General features: G+C 65.0%; 1 protein-coding gene across 2 annotated transcripts; it reads right to left on the bottom strand.

Annotated features, from left to right (window-relative positions):
- Positions 1-173: 173 nt before the first annotated feature.
- On the bottom strand, positions 174-15136 carry APEX1 (apurinic/apyrimidinic endodeoxyribonuclease 1; the record flags this gene model as incomplete). Of its 2 annotated transcripts, none has more annotated exons than XM_082500063.1 (5): positions 15044-15136; positions 14264-14478; positions 7995-8152; positions 5814-6006; positions 174-688 (listed from the first exon to the last, which is right to left on the bottom strand). In XM_082500063.1, exons 2-5 carry the CDS (start codon positions 14316-14318, stop codon positions 174-176), a joined length of 921 nt encoding a protein of 306 aa, XP_082356189.1. In that variant the 5' UTR covers positions 14319-14478; positions 15044-15136. The 2 variants fall into 2 exon arrangements, with proteins under 2 accessions (XP_082356189.1, XP_082356188.1); XM_082500062.1 differs by having other exon boundaries at positions 15015-15095.
- Between the last annotated feature and the right edge of the window lie 605 nt (positions 15137-15741).

Genomic DNA, 15741 nt, shown 5'->3' with positions numbered 1-15741 from the left:
AATGAATTTATGGCCAAATTGAGGTCGGTGGGACCATCTCAACCCCTTATTACCCCCGACGACCTCCTCCAACCCCCAATTTCTCCCCTTTCGGGATGGAATTAGGGCCGCGTAGACCCCCCGGTGGTGGCCCCCACTTCCCCCTCCCCATTTTTGGCCCCCCCCCCCCCGCCCTAGAGCGCCAAGTAGAGGGTGATGGGACAGTGGTCGCTCCCCAAAACCCGCGAGCGGATCTTACTGTCGCACAAAGCCCCTTCCAACCGCCGGGAGAGGAGGAAATAATCCAACCTCCACCCCACGTTGCGTTGTCGGGCGCCCCCTAAGTAGGTCCAGAAGGTGTAGGCGTGGGGGAGGGCGGGGTAAAGATGGCGGAAGGAATCCAAAAACCCGGCGGCCAAGAGGGCGCCGAACCCTTCGCGTTCTTCCGCCGTGAAGCCGGCCGAGCGGCGGTTGGCTCCCGGGTGCCGGAGGTCCAACTCTTGGTGGGCCACGTTGAGGTCACCGCAAAGGGCCACCGGTTTGCGGCCGTCCAATCGGGTGAGATACGCCCGAAAAGCCGCGTCCCACCGCCGGCGGTATTCCAAACGGCTCAAGCCCCGCCCGGCGTTGGGAACGTAAGCGGCCACCACGTAGAGGGCGGGAAATTCGGCCGTCACCACGCGGCCCTCCCGGTCGTGTTCTTCGGCGCCTGCGGGGAGGAGGAGGAGGAGGTGGTGGTGGTGGTGGTGGTGGGGGGAAGGGGGGTTGGGGGGTGACTGGGAGGGGATTGGGGGGGATTGGGGGGGATTGGGGGGAGATTGGAGGGGATTGGAGGGGATTTGAGGGCAACTGGGGGCGACTGGGAGGGATTGGGGGGAGACTGGGAGGGATTGGGGGCAACTGGGAGGGATTGGGGGTCAACTGGAGGGGATTTGAGGTCAACTGGGGGCAACTGGGAGGGATTCGGGGGCAACTGGGAGGGATTGGGGGCGACTGGGAGGGGATTGGGGGCAACTGGGGGCAACTGGGAGGGATTGGGGGTAAACTGGGGGCAATTGGGGGTCAAATGGGAGGGATTGGGGGCGACTGGGAGGGATTGGGGGGCAACTGGGAGGGATTGGGGGGGATTGGGGGGGACTGGGAGGGATTGGGGGGCAACTGGGAGGGATTGGGGGGGATTGGGAGGGATTGGGGGGCAACTGGGAGGGATTGGGGGGGGATTGGGGGCGACTGGAGGGGATTTGAGGTCAACTGGGGGCAACTGGGAGGGATTGGGGGTCAATTGGGAGGGATTGGGGGCGACTGGGAGGGATTGGGGGGTGACTGGGAGGGGATTGGGGGCGAATGGGGTCAACTGGGAGGGATTGGGGGCGACTGGGAGGGATTGGGGGGGGATTGGAGGGGATTTGAGGGCAACTGGGAGGGATTGGGGGGTGACTGGGAGAGATTGGGGGCGACTGGGAGGGGATTTGAGGTCAACTGGAGTCAACTGGGAGGGATTGGGGGTCAACTGGGAGGGATTGGGGGCGACTGGGAGGGATTTGGGGTCAACTGGGAGGGGATTGGGGGCAACTGGGAGGGATTGGGGGTCAACTGGGTGCGACTGGGGGTCAACTCGGAGGGATTGGGGGGGATTGGGGGCGACTGGGAGGGATTGGGGGCAACTGGGAGGGATTGGGGGGGGATTGGGGGCGACTGGAGGGGATTTGAGGTCAACTGGGGGCGACTGGGAGGGATTGGGGGGGGATTGGGGGCAACTGGGAGGGATTGGGGGGGATTGGGGGTGACTGGGAGGGATTGGGGGACGACTGGAGGGGATTTGAGGTCAACTGGGGGCGACTGGGAGGGATTGGGGGTCAACTGGGAGGGATTGGGGGGTGACTGGGAGGGATTGGGGGCGACTGGGGGCGACTGGGAGGGATTGGGGGGAGACTGGGAGGGATTGGGGGCAACTGGGGGCAATTGGGGGTCAACTGGGAGGGATTGGGGGGGATTGGGGGGGGATTGGAGGGGATTTGAGGGCAACTGGGGGCGACTGGGGGTCAACTGGGAGGGATTGGGGGGGACTGGGGGCGACTGGGAGGGATTGGGGGGCAACTGGGAGGGGATTGGGGGGGGATTGGGGACGACTGGAGGGGATTTGAGGGCAACTGGGGGCGACTGGGAGGGATTGGGGGGGGATTGGGGGCAACTGGGAGGGATTGGGGGCGACTGGGAGGGATTGGGGGGGATTGGGGGTGACTGGGAGGGATTGGGGGACGACTGGAGGGGATTTGAGGTCAACTGGGGGCGACTGGGAGGGATTGGGGGTCAACTGGGAGGGATTGGGGGGGATTGGGGGTCAACTGGGAGGGATTGGGGGGTGACTGGGAGGGATTGGGGGCAACTGGGGGCAATTGGGGGTCAACTGGGAGGGATTGGGGGGGATTGGGGGCGACTGGGAGGGATTGGGGGGTGACTGGGAGGGATTGGGGGCATTGGGAGGGGATTGGGGGTCAACTGGGAGGGATTGGGGGGCGACTGGGAGGGATTGGGGGGTGACTGGGAGGGGATTGGGGGCGACTGGGAGGGGATTGGGGGCGAATGGGGGCGACTGGGAGGGATTGGGGGTCAACTGGGAGGGATTGGGGGCGACTGGGAGGGATTGGGGGGTGACTGGGAGGGGATTGGGGGCGACTGGGAGGGGATTGGGGGTCAACTGGGAGGGATTGGGGGCGACTGGGAGGGATTGGGGGGTGACTGGGAGGGATTGGGGGCGACTGGGAGGGATTGGGGGTCAACTGGGAGGGATTGGGGGCGACTGGGAGGGATTGGGGGGTGACTGGGAGGGGATTGGGGGCGACTGGGAGGGGATTGGGGGCGAATGGGGGCGACTGGGAGGGATTGGGGGTCAACTGGGAGGGATTGGGGGCGACTGGGAGGGATTGGGGGGGGATTGGAGGGGATTTGAGGGCAACTGGGGGCGATTGGGGGCAACTGGGAGGGATTGGGGGGTGACTGGGAGGGGATTGGGGGGGATTGGGGGGGACTGGGAGGGATTGGGGGTCAACTGGGAGGGATTGGGGGCGACTGGGAGGGATTGGGGGGTGACTGGGAGGGATTGGGGGCGACTGGGAGGGATTGGGGGTCAACTGGGAGGGATTGGGGGCGACTGGGAGGGATTGGGGGGTGACTGGGAGGGGATTGGGGGCGACTGGGAGGGGATTGGGGGCGAATGGGGGCGACTGGGAGGGATTGGGGGTCAACTGGGGGCGATTGGGGGCAACTGGGAGGGATTGGGGGGTGACTGGGAGGGGATTGGGGGGGATTGGGGGGGACTGGGAGGGATTGGGGGTCAACTGGGAGGGATTGGGGGCGACTGGGATGGATTGGGGGGTGACTGGGAGGGGATTGGGGGTGACTGGGAGAGATTGGGGGTGACTGGGAGGGATTGGGGGGTGACTGGGAGGGGATTGGGGGGGATTGGGGGCGACTGGGAGGGGATTTGAGGTCAACTGGGGGCGACTGGGAGGGATTGGGGGTCAACTGGGAGGGGATTGGGGGCAACTGGGAGGGATTGGGGGTCAACTGGGGGCAATTGGGGGCGACTGGGAGGGGATTGGGGGGTGACTGGAGGGGATTGGGGGTGACTGGGAGGGATTGGGGGACGTCTGGGGGCAATTGGGGGTCAACTGGGAGGGATTGGGGGCGACTGGGAGGGATTGGGGGGGATTGGGGGGCGACTGGGAGGGGATTTGAGGTCAACTGGAGTCAACTGGGAGGGATTGGGGGGGATTGGGGGGTGACTGGAGGGGATTGGGGGTCAACTGGGAGGGGTTGGGGGCGACTGGGAGGGATTGGGGGGCAACTGGGAGGGGATTGGGGGTGACTGGAGGGGATTGGGGGCAACTGGGAGGGATTGGGGGGGATTGGGGGGCAACTGGGAGGGGATTTGAGGGCGACTGGGAGGGATTGGGGGTGACTGGGGGCGATTGGGGGCGACTGGGAGGGATTGGGGGGCAACTGGGAGGGGATCTGAGGGCAACTGGGGGCAATTGGGGGTCAACTGGGAGGGATTGGAGGTCAACTGGGAGGGGGTTGGGGGTCAACTGGGAGCAATTAGGGGCAACTGGGGGCAACTGGGAGGGACTGGGGGCAACTGGGGGGGGGTCACAAAGGCACCAGGGGGGCACTTGGGGGTCCCGGGGGGGCACTTATGGGTCTGGGGGGGCACTTATGGGTCCCGAGAGGCACTTATGGGTCTGGGGGGGCACTTATGGGTCCGGGGAGGTACTTATGGGTCTGGAGAAGCACTTATGGGTCTCGGGGGGCACTTGGGGGTCCCACGAGTGGATTTTGGGCAAATTCATGAAAATTTGAGGTCCTTCAAAGAGGGTTTTGGAGCCCCCGGAGGTACTTATGGGTCACAAACGAAGGACTTATGGGTCCGGGGAGGTACTTATGGGTCCGGGGAGGTACTTATGGGTCTGGGGGGCACTTGGGGGTCCCACGAGTGGATTTGGGGCCAATTCGTGAAGATTTGAGGTCCCTCAAAGAGGGTTTTGGAGCCCCCGGAGGTACTTATGGGTCACAAAAGAGGGACTTATGGGTCCGGGGAGGTACTTATGGGTCTGGAGAAGCACTTATGGGTCTGGGGGGGCACTTGGGGGTCTCACGAGTGGATTTTGGGCCAATTTGTGACAATTTGAGGTCCCTCAAAGAGGGTTTTGAAGCCCCCAGAGGTACTTATGGGTCACAGGAGGGGGACTTATGGGTCCGGGGAGGTACTTATGGGTCCCGAGAAGCACTTATGGGTCTCGGGGGTCACTTGGGGGTCCCACGGGTGGATTTTGGGCCAATTTGTGACAATTTGAGGTCCCTCAAAGAGGGTTTTGAAGCCCCCGGAGGTACTTATGGGTCACAGGAGGGGGACTTATGGGTCCGGGGAGGTACTTATGGGTCTGGAGGGGCACTTATGGGTCTCGGGGGTCACTTGGGGGTCCCACGAGTGGATTTTGGGCCAATTCGTGACGATTTGAGGTCCCTCAAAGAGCGTTTTGGAGCCCCCAGAGGTACTTATGGGTCACAAACGAAGGACTTATGGGTCCGGGGAGGTACTTATGGGTCTCGGGGAGGTACTTATGGGTCCGGGGAGGTACTTATGGGTCTCGGGGGTCACTTGGGGGTCCCACGAGTGGATTTTGAGCTGAACTGAGAAGGTTTGAGGTCCCTCAAAGAGGGTTTTGGAGCCCCCGGAGGTACTTATGGGTCACAGGAGGGGGACTTATGGGTCCGGGGAGGTACTTATGGGTCTCGGGGAGGCACTTATGGGTCTCGGGGGTCACTTGGGGGTCCCACGAGTGGATTTTGGGCCAATTCGTGACGATTTGAGGTCCCTCAAAGAGCGTTTTGGAGCCCCCGGAGGTACTTATGGGTCACAAACGAAGGACTTATGGGTCCGGGGAGGTACTTATGGGTCTCGGGGAGGTACTTATGGGTCCGGGGAGGTACTTATGGGTCTCGGGGGTCACTTGGGGGTCTCACGAGTGGATTTTGGGCTGAACTGAGAAGATTTGAGGTCCCTCAAAGAGGGTTTTGGAGCTCCCGGAGGTACTTATGGGTCACAAAAGAGGGACTTATGGGTCCGGGGGGGCACTTATGGGTCCCGAGAGGCACTTATGGGTCTGGGGGGTCACTTGGGGGTCCCACGAGTGGATTTGGGGCTGAACTGAGAAGGTTTGAGGTCCCTCAAAGAGGGTTTTGGAGCTCCCGGAGGTACTTATGGGTCACAGGAGGGGGACTTATGGGTCCGGGGAGGTACTTATGGGTCCCGGGGAGGTACTTATGGGTCTCACCGATGCCGTAGGTGACGCTGAGGGGCTCGTGACGGGCCAGTAGCCCCACGCCGCTGTAGCCGGGTCGTCCTTCGGGGCTGGCCCAGAACTGGTGGGGCAGATCGGGGAGGGCCCGAACCTCGGGGGGCACCGCCTGCCCCACACATTTGGTCTCTTGGAGGCACAGGACGTCGGGGGCCTCCTCCTGGACCCACTGCGGGGGGTGGGGGGGGGGCGGAGAAGGGGTATATCAACTCTCCCGCCCCATAGATGTGGGGCAGCAGCCCCATAAGTGGAGGTGGGGTCGGTAAAAGGACGGGTTCGGCCCCATAAGTGGAGGGGTTGTGGGGCTCTATGGGGGGAAAAAAAAGGGGGGGGGTCTGGGAGAGGGCGTACGGGTGTTTTCTGCCCCATAGATGGGGGTCGCAGCCCCATAGATGGGGGTCGCAGCCCCATAGATGGGGGTTCTGCCCCATAGAGGGGGGTTCTGCCCCATAGATGGGGGTTTCAGCCCACGGTATATGTGGGGTTTGGCAGCGGAGAGGTGGGTCCTGCCCCATAGATAGGGGTCCCCGCCCCATAGATGGGGGTCCCAGCCCCATAGGTGGCTCCCAGCCCCATAGATAGGGGTCCCAGCCCCATAGATAGGGGTCCGCGCCCCAAAGGTGGCTCCCAGCCCCATAGATAGGGGTCCCCACCCCATAGATGGCTCCCGGCCCCATAGATGGCTCCCAGCCCCATAGACGGGGGTCCCAGCCCCATAGATAGGGGTCCCCGCCCCATAGATGGCTCCCAGCCCCATAGATGGGGGTCCTGCCCCATAGATAGGGGTCCCTGCCCCATAGATTGCTCCCAGCCCCATAGACGGGGGTCCCAGCCCCATAGATGGCTCCCAGCCCCACAGATGGCTCCCAGCCCCATAGACGGGGCTCCCAGCCCCATAGATAGGGGTCCCCGCCCCATAGATGGCTCCCAGCCCCATAGACGGGGGTCCCCCTGCCACCTGGCTCCCCCCAACCCCCCTATAGATGGCTCCCAGCCCCCCGTATGTGGGTCCTGCCCCATAGATGTGGGTCCCAGCCCCATAGATGTGGACCCTCCCCACCTCCATCTCCCTCTCCCGCCCCCCTACATCCCCCCAACCCCCATATAGATCCCCCCAACCCCCCATATGTGGCTCCCAACCCCCCATATGTGGGTCCCGCCCCATAGATATGGGTCCCAGCCCCATAGATGTGGGTCCCAGACCCATAGATGTGGGTCCCGCCCCATAGATGTGGGTCCTCCCCACCTCCATCTCCCACTCCCGCCCCCCTACACCCCCCCAACCCCCATATAAAGGGCTCCAACCCCCCATATGTGGGTCCCAGCCCCATAGATGTGGGTCCCAGCCCCATAGATGTGGGTCCCAGCCCCATAGATCTCATTCCTCCCCACCTCCATCTCCCTCTCCCGCCCCCCTACACCCCCCCAACCCCCCATATCTGGGTCCCAACCCCCCATATCTGGGTCCTGCCCCACAGATGTGGGTCCCAGCCCCATAGATGTGGGTCCCAGCCCCATAGATCTCATTCTTCCCCACCTCCATCTCCCTCTCCCGCCCCCCTACATCCCCCCAACCCCCCATATCTGGGTCCCAACCCCCCATATCTGACTCCAACCCCCCATATGTGGGTCCAGCCCCATAGATATAGGTCCCAGCCCCATAGATGTGGGTCCCAGCCCCATAGATCTCATTCCTCCCCACCTCTACCTCCCTCTCCCGCCCCACTACATCCCCCCAACCCCCATATAGATCCCCCCAACCCCCATATAAAGGGCTCCCACCCCCCATATCTGGGTCCCAGCCCCATATGTGGGTCCTGCCCCATAGATATGGGTCCCAGCCCCATAGATGTGGGTCCTCCCCACCTCCACCTCCCTCTCCCGCCCCCCTACACCCCCCACCCCCCATATAAAGGGCTCCAACCCCCCATATCTGGGTCCCGCCCCATAGATGTGGGTCCCAGCCCCATAGATCTCATTCCTCCCCACCTCCATCTCCCTCTCCCGCCCCCCTACACCCCCCCCACCCCCCACATAGAGGGCTCAAACCCCCCATATCTGGGTCCCAACCCCCCATATCTGGGTCCTGCCCCACAGATATGGGTCCCAGCCCCCCATATGTGGGTCCCAGCCCCACAGCTGTGGGTCGCGGCTCACCTGCAGCCCCCCCTTGCGCACCCAGGCCCGCAGCCCGTCCACGTTCCAGGAGGTGACTTTGAGGGTGAAGCGCTGTCCCTCCGCCGTCACCTCCCGCGTGGGGGGGTCCTCGTAGGGCGGCCCCCCCTCCCCCCGCCCCGCCTTGGGGGGGCGCCGGCCTGCGGGAGAGGGGCACTGGGCTGACTGGGAGGCACTGGGAGGCGCTGGGAGGGGGTTGGGGGGGGGTTGGGGGGGGTTGGAGGGGGATTGGAGGGGGTTGGGGGGCACTGGGAGGGCGTTTGGGGGGGATTGGGGGGGATTTGGGGGCACTGGGAGGGACTGGGAGGGGGTTTGGGGGCACTGGGAGGGACTGGGATATACTGGGAGGGGACTGGGAGGGGATTTGGGGGCACTGGGAGGGACTGGGGGGGGCTGGGAGGGGGTTGGGGGGCACTAGGAGGGACTGGGAGGGGGTTTGGGGGCCTTGGGGGGGCGCCGGCCTGCGGGAGAGGGGCACTGGGCTGACTGGGAGGCACTGGGAGGGGCTGGGAGGGGGTTGGGGGGGAATTGGAGGGGATTTGGGGGCACTGGGAGGGACTGGGAGGGGATTTGGGGGCACTGGGAGGGACTGGGAGGGGACTGGGAGGGGATTGGGAGGGGGTTGGGGGGCACTGGGAGGCACTGGGAGGGGACTGGGGGGCACTGGGAGGGGGTTTGGGGGGGTTTGGGGGGGATTTGGGGGCACTGGGAGGGACTGGGAGGGGGTTTGGGGGCACTGGGAGGGACTGGGAAGGGATTTGGGGGCACTGGGAGGGACTGGGATATACTGGGAGGGGATTTGGGGGGGATTGGAGGGGATTTGGGGGGCACTGGGAGGGACTGGGAGGGGATTTGGGGGCCTTGGGGGGGCGCCGGCCTGCGGGAGAGGGGCACTGGGCTGACTGGGAGGCACTGGGAGGCACTGGGAGGGGACTGGGAGGGGATTTGGGGGCACTGGGAGGGGGTTTGGGGGGGATTGGGGGGGATTTGGGGGGCACTGGGAGGGACTGGGAGGGGGTTTGGGGGCACTGGGAGGGACTGGGAGGGGGTTTGGGGGCCTTGGGGGGGCGCCGGCCTGCGGGAGAGGGGCACTGGGCTGACTGGGAGGCACTGGGAGGGGCTGGGAGGGGGTTGGGGGGGAATTGGAGGGGATTTGGGGGCACTGGGAGGGACTGGGAGGGGACTGGGAGGGGGTTGGGGGGCACTGGGAGGGACTGGGAGGGGGTTTGGGGGCCTTGGGGGGGCGCCGGCCTGCGGGAGAGGGGCACTGGGCTGACTGGGAGGCACTGGGAGGGGCTGGGAGGGGGTTGGGGGGGAATTGGAGGGGATTTGGGGGCACTGGGAGGGACTGGGAGGGGATTTGGGGGCACTGGGAGGGACTGGGATATACTGGGAGGGGACTGGGAGGGGGTTGGGGGGCACTGGGAGGCACTGGGAGGGGACTGGGGGGCACTGGGAGGGGGTTTGGGGGGGTTTGGGGGGGATTTGGGGGCACTGGGAGGGACTGGGAGGGGGTTTGGGGGCACTGGGAGGGACTGGGAAGGGATTAGGGGGCACTGGGAGGGACTGGGATATACTGGGAGGGGATTTGGGGGGGATTGGAGGGGATTTGGGGGGCACTGGGAGGGACTGGGAGGGGATTTGGGGGCCTTGGGGGGGCGCCGGCCTGCGGGAGAGGGGCACTGGGCTGACTGGGAGGCACTGGGAGGCACTGGGAGGGGACTGGGAGGGGATTTGGGGGCACTGGGAGGGGGTTTGGGGGGGATTGGGGGGGATTTGGGGGGCACTGGGAGGGACTGGGAGGGGGTTTGGGGGCACTGGGAGGGACTGGGAGGGGGTTTGGGGGCCTTGGGGGGGCGCCGGCCTGCGGGAGAGGGGCACTGGGCTGACTGGGAGGCACTGGGAGGCACTGGGAGGGGACTGGGAGGGGATTTGGGGGCACTGGGAGGGGGTTTGGGGGGGATTGGGGGGGATTTGGGGGCACTGGGAGGGACTGGGAGGGGATTTGGGGGCACTGGGAGGGACTGGGAGGGGGTTGGGGGGCACTGGGAGGGACTGGGAGGGGGTTTGGGGGCCTTGGGGGGGCGCCGGCCTGCGGGAGAGGGGCACTGGGCTGACTGGGAGGCACTGGGAGGCACTGGGAGGGGGTTGGGGGGGGGTTGGAGGGGGTTTGGGGGGGATTGGGGGGCACTGGGAGGGACTGGGAGGGGATTTGGGGGCACTGGGAGGGACTGGGAGGGACTGGGAGGGGATTTGAGGGCACTGGGAGGGACTGGGATATACTGGGAGGGGACGGGGAAGGGATTTGGGGGCACTGGGAGGGACTGGGAGGGGCTGGGAGGGGGTTGGGGGGCACTGGGAGGGAGTGGGAGGGCACTGGGAGGGGGTTTGGGGGGGATTGGAGGGGGTTTGGGGGCACTGGGAGGGACTGGGATATACTGGGAGGGGACTGGGAGGGGATTTGGGGGCACTGGGAGGGACTGGGATATACTGGGAGGGGACTGGGAAGGGATTTGGGGGCACTGGGAGGGAGTGGGAGGGGGTTGGGGGGGATTGGAGGGGGCACCGGCCTGCGGGAGAGGGGCACTGGGCTGACTGGGAGGCACTGGGAGGCACTGGGAGGGGGTTGGGGGGGAATTGGAGGGGGTTGGAGGGGGATTGGAGGGGGTTGGGGGGCACTGGGAGGGACTGGGAGGGGGTTTGGGGGCACTGGGAGGGACTGGGATATACTGGGAGGGGACTGGGAGGGGGTTGGGGGCGCTGGGAGGGACTGGGAGGGGGTTTGGGGGCCTTGGGGGGGCGCCGGCCTGCGGGAGAGGGGCACTGGGCTGACTGGGAGGCACTGGGAGGGGCTGGGAGGGGACTGGGAGGGGATTTGGGGGCACTGGGAGGGGACTGGGAGGGGGTTTGGGGGCACTGGGAGGGACTGAGAGGGGATTTGGGGGCACTGGGAGGGACTGGGAGGGACTGGGAGGGGACTGGGAGGGGATTTGGGGGCACTGGGAGGGACTGGGAGGGAGTGGGAGGGGGTTTGGGGGGGATTGGGGGGGATTTGGGGGCACTGGGAGGGACTGGGAGGGGGTTTGGGGGCACTGGGAGCAACTGGGATATACTGGGAGGGGACTGGGAAGGGATTTGGGGGCACTGGGATATACTGGGAGGGGATTTGGGGGCACTGGGAGGGACTGGGATATACTGGGAGGGGACTGGGAAGGGATTTGGGGGCACTGGGAGGGACTGGGAGGGGCTGGGAGGGCACTGGGAGGGACTGGGAGGGGCTGGGAGGGGGTTGGGGGGCACTGGGAGGGAGTGGGAGGGCACTGGGAGGGGGTTTGGGGGGGATTGGAGGGGGTTGGGGGGCACTGGGAGGGACTGGGATATACTGGGAGGGGACTGGGAAGGGATTTGGGGGCACTGGGAGGGACTGGGAGGGGCTGGGAGGGGACTGGGAGGGGGTTGGGGGGCACTGGGAGGGACTGGGAGGGGGTTTGGGGGCCTTGGGGGGGCGCCGGCCTGCGGGAGAGGGGCACTGGGCTGACTGGGAGGCACTGGGAGGCACTGGGAGGCACTGGGAGGGGGTTGGGGGGGAATTGGAGGGGGTTGGAGGGGGATTGGAGGGGGTTGGGGGGCACTGGGAGGGACTGGGAGGGGATTTGGGGGCACTGGGAGGGACTGGGAGGGGCTGGGAGGGGGTTGGGGGGCACTGGGAGGGAGTGGGAGGGCACTGGGAGGGGGTTTGGGGGGGATTGGAGGGGGTTTGGGGGCACTGGGAGCGACTGGGATATACTGGGAGGGGACTGGGAGGGGATTTGGGGGGGGGCACTGGGATGGACTGGGAGGGGGTTTTGGGGGGGATTGGAGGGGATTTGGGGGGCACTGGGAGGGACTGGGAGGGGGTTTGGGGGCCTTGGGGGGGCGCCGGCCTGCGGGAGAGGGGCACTGGGCTGACTGGGAGGCACTGGGAGGCACTGGGAGGGGACTGGGAGGGGATTTGGGGGCACTGGGAGGGACTGGGATATACTGGGAGGGGACTGGGAGGGGGTTGGAGGGCACTGGGAGGGACTGAGAGGGGATTTGGGGGCACTGGGAGGGACTGGGAGGGGCTGGGAGGGGGTTGGGGGGCACTGGGAGGGAGTGGGAGGGCACTGGGAGGGGGTTTGGGGGGGATTGGAGGGGGTTTGGGGGCACTGGGAGGGACTGGGATATACTGGGAGGGGACTGGGAGGGGATTTGGGGGCACTGGGAGGGACTGGGATATACTGGGAGGGGACTGGGAAGGGATTTGGGGGCACTGGGAGGGAGTGGGAGGGGGTTGGGGGGGATTGGAGGGGGCACCGGCCTGCGGGAGAGGGGCACTGGGCTGACTGGGAGGCACTGGGAGGCACTGGGAGGGGACTGGGGGGCACTGGGAGGGACTGGGATATACTGGGAGGGGACTGGGAAGGGATTTGGGGGCACTGGGAGGGACTGGGAGGGGACTGGGAGGGGATTTGGGGGCACTGGGAGGGACTGGGATATACTGGGAGGGGACTGGGAAGGGATTTGGGGGCACTGGGAGGGACTGGGAGGGGCTGGGAGGGGACTGGGGGGCACTGGGAGGGACTGGGAGGGGGTTTGGGGGCACTGGGAGGGACTGGGATATACTGGGAGCAGACTGGGAAGGGATTAGGGGGCACTGGGAGGGACTGGGATATACTGGGAGGGGACTGGGAGACGGTTTGGGGGCACTGGGAGGGACTGGGAGGGGCTGGGAGGGGGTTGTGGGGCACTGGGAGGGACTGGGATATACTGGGAGGGGACTGGGAGGGGGTTGGGGGGCACTGGGAGGGACTGGGAGGGGGTTTGGGGTGGACTGGGAGGGAACTGGGAGCGAACTGGGATAGACTGGGAAGACATCACGGGACACTGGGAGATAATAACTTCACACTGGTCTGTACTGGTGCATACTGGTTTATGTCCCAGTTTACTTCTCTATACTGGTCTGTAGAGCCTGGTACCAATTCATAGACTGGTCTGTACTGGTCTATACTGGTTTACTCGGGTTTATATACTGGTTTGTGCCTCATACTGGTCCATAACACTCTATACTGGTCTATACTGGTCTGTACTGGTCTGTACTGGGCCGTACCACTTTACATACAGGCTTATCCTAGTCTATACTGGTCCGTACTGGTCTGTGTGTGTGGGTCTATTCTAACCTATACTGGTTTCTACTGGTCTATACTGGTTCATAATGGTTTATACTATCCCAGTGCAGAACTGTCTAACGGTTTATACTGGTTTATAATGGCCTGTACTGGTGTGTACTGGTTTACATATTCATTTATACCGACCCCATATTGGCCCACACTGGTCCATACTGGGCTATACTGGTTTATATAGTAGTTTATACTGGCCCGTACTGGTTTGTACTGGTTTGTACTGGTTTATATAATAGCTTATACTGCCCCATGGTGGCCCGTACTGGTCTATACTGGTCCATACTGGTCTATACTGGTCCATACTGGTCTATACTGGCCCATATCACTCTATATTAATTCATTTACTAGCTTATACTGGTTTATACTGGTCCGTACTGGTTTAAGCTCATTTATACTGTGACTTGTACTGGTCTATACCGATCTACATACTGGTTTATACTGGCCCATACTGGCCTATACCGGACCGTGCTCATCCGTATTGGTTTATACTGGTCCATACTGGTCTGTGCTGGGCCATACTGGTCTGTGCTGGGCCATGCTGGTCTCTACTGGGCCGTACTGGTCTATACTGGACCACACCGGTCCATACTGGTTTACAGAATGAGTGATACTGTTCTATACTGGCCCGTACTGGTTTGTACTGGGCCATACCGGTCTGTACTGGGCCATACTGGTCTATACTGCGCTATGCTGGTCCATACTGGTCTATACTGGTTTACAGAGCGAATTATACTGGTCCATATGGGTTTGTATACTGGTCTGTACTGGGCCGTACCGGTCTTTACTGGGCCATACAGGTCTGTACTGGGCTGTACCGGTCTGTACTGGCCCATACTGGTCTATACTGCTCTATGCTGGTCCATACTGGTCTATACTGGTTTACAGAGCAAATTATACTGGTCCATACTGGTTTGTATACTGGTTTACACTGGCTCCTACTGGTCTGTACTGGCCCGTACTGGTCCGTACTGCCCCGTACTGGTCTGTACTGCTCCATAGTGGTCTATACTGGTCTATACTGGTCCATACTGGTCCATACTGGTCACTCACCCGCCTCCTCCCCAGTGTCGCCATCGGCCGCCTCCTTCTTACTGCGCTTCGGCATCGCCCACAGGCCACGCCCCCTCAGCACCAGACCACGCCCCCTCCTGCCGCAGGCCACGCCTCCCGGGGGCTCAGGCTCCGCCCCCTCACTGCCTTCCCGGGGCTCAGGCTCCGCCCCCCGCGGGACTGAGGCTCCGCCCCCTCACTCTCCGGCTCAGCCCCTGGAAGAGGGAGAGAGGCATCAGCGCGCGGCCCCGCCCCTTCCGCCGCCCGCAGCCAATCAGAGCGCCCCCCCCCGCCGGAAACCCGCCCCTCCGGCTCAGCCGTAGGGCTCAGCCAATCCGGGGGCGGCCCCCCCGCGCGCCGTCGGCCAATCAGCGCGCCGCATGGCTTGAATGGGCCAATCAGCGCCCGCCGGGGGCCCAGAACGGAACCAATCAGCGCCCGCGGTACACAAACCGGAGCCAATCAGCGCCCACCGTGCCAAAACCGGAGCAAATGAGCACCCAGCGGGGCCTAAACCGGAGCCAATCAGCGCCCAGCGGGGCCTAAACCGGAGCCAATCAGCGCCCGCCCTGCCAAAACCGGGGCCAATCAGCGCCCAGCGGGGGCGTAAACCGGAGCCAATCAACGCCCAGCGGGGGCCTAAACCGGAGCCAATCAACGCCCAGCGGGGCCTAAACCGGAGCCAATCAGCGCCCGCTCCCCCCCACCCCCCCACCTCCGGCAGCCAATCCCCGCCCCGCTTACTCCTCACCGGCAGCAGCCAATCAGCGCCCGCCGTACCTCAGCGCTTCCCGGCGCCGGCGGGAGCCAATCAGCGGCGGCGGCGCGCGGCCGAGCAGCTCCGCGTGCAGCGCGCTGGAGGAGAGGGGGCGTGGCCGGAAGCGGAAGCGCCGCCGCGTCACTGGGAGGAGGTGGAGAGAGGAGAAGGGGGGGGGGAGGTTGCGCGCGCGCGCGGCGCCACTTCCGGCGCGCCGCTGCCGGAAGTGACGCGTTACGGCGGCGACGGCGGGAGAGCGGCGGCGGCGGCGGCGGGAGAGCGGCGGCGGTTCGCGGGCGGTGAACGGAGGGAGGAGGAGGGGGGGGGGGAGGGGAGAGGGGGCTGTGTGACGTCATGCCGACGGTGCTGGGCCTGGAGGGCTCCGCCAATAAGGTGGGGGCGGGGGTGGTGCGCGATGGCGTCATCCTCAGCAACCGGCGCGCCACCTACGTCACGCCGCCCGGGCACGGTGAGGCCGGTGACGTCACCGCATCTCCTTTCCCTCCCCCCTCCCCCCGCTGACGTCACTCCCGGCCCACAGACACCCCCTCCATGTGACGTCAGCGGCCCCTTCCCTGCCCCTCCCCCCATCCCCTCCCCCGTGACGTCACGGCCCTCCTGTGACATCACTTCCCCCTCCCCCGTGACGTCACGGCCCTGGCAACGCCCCCGGTGACATCACAGCCCGCCCCGACCCCTCCCTCCCCCGCGTGATGTCACT

The sequence above is a fragment of the Vanellus vanellus genome, assembly GCF_965231255.1.
Source record: "Vanellus vanellus genome assembly, contig: HAP1_SCAFFOLD_1644, whole genome shotgun sequence".
In the NCBI taxonomy this organism is placed as follows: Eukaryota; Metazoa; Chordata; class Aves; order Charadriiformes; family Charadriidae; genus Vanellus; species Vanellus vanellus.
The sequence above is the reverse complement of the archived record's forward strand: the minus strand, read 5'-3'. Positions and strand labels throughout refer to the sequence as shown.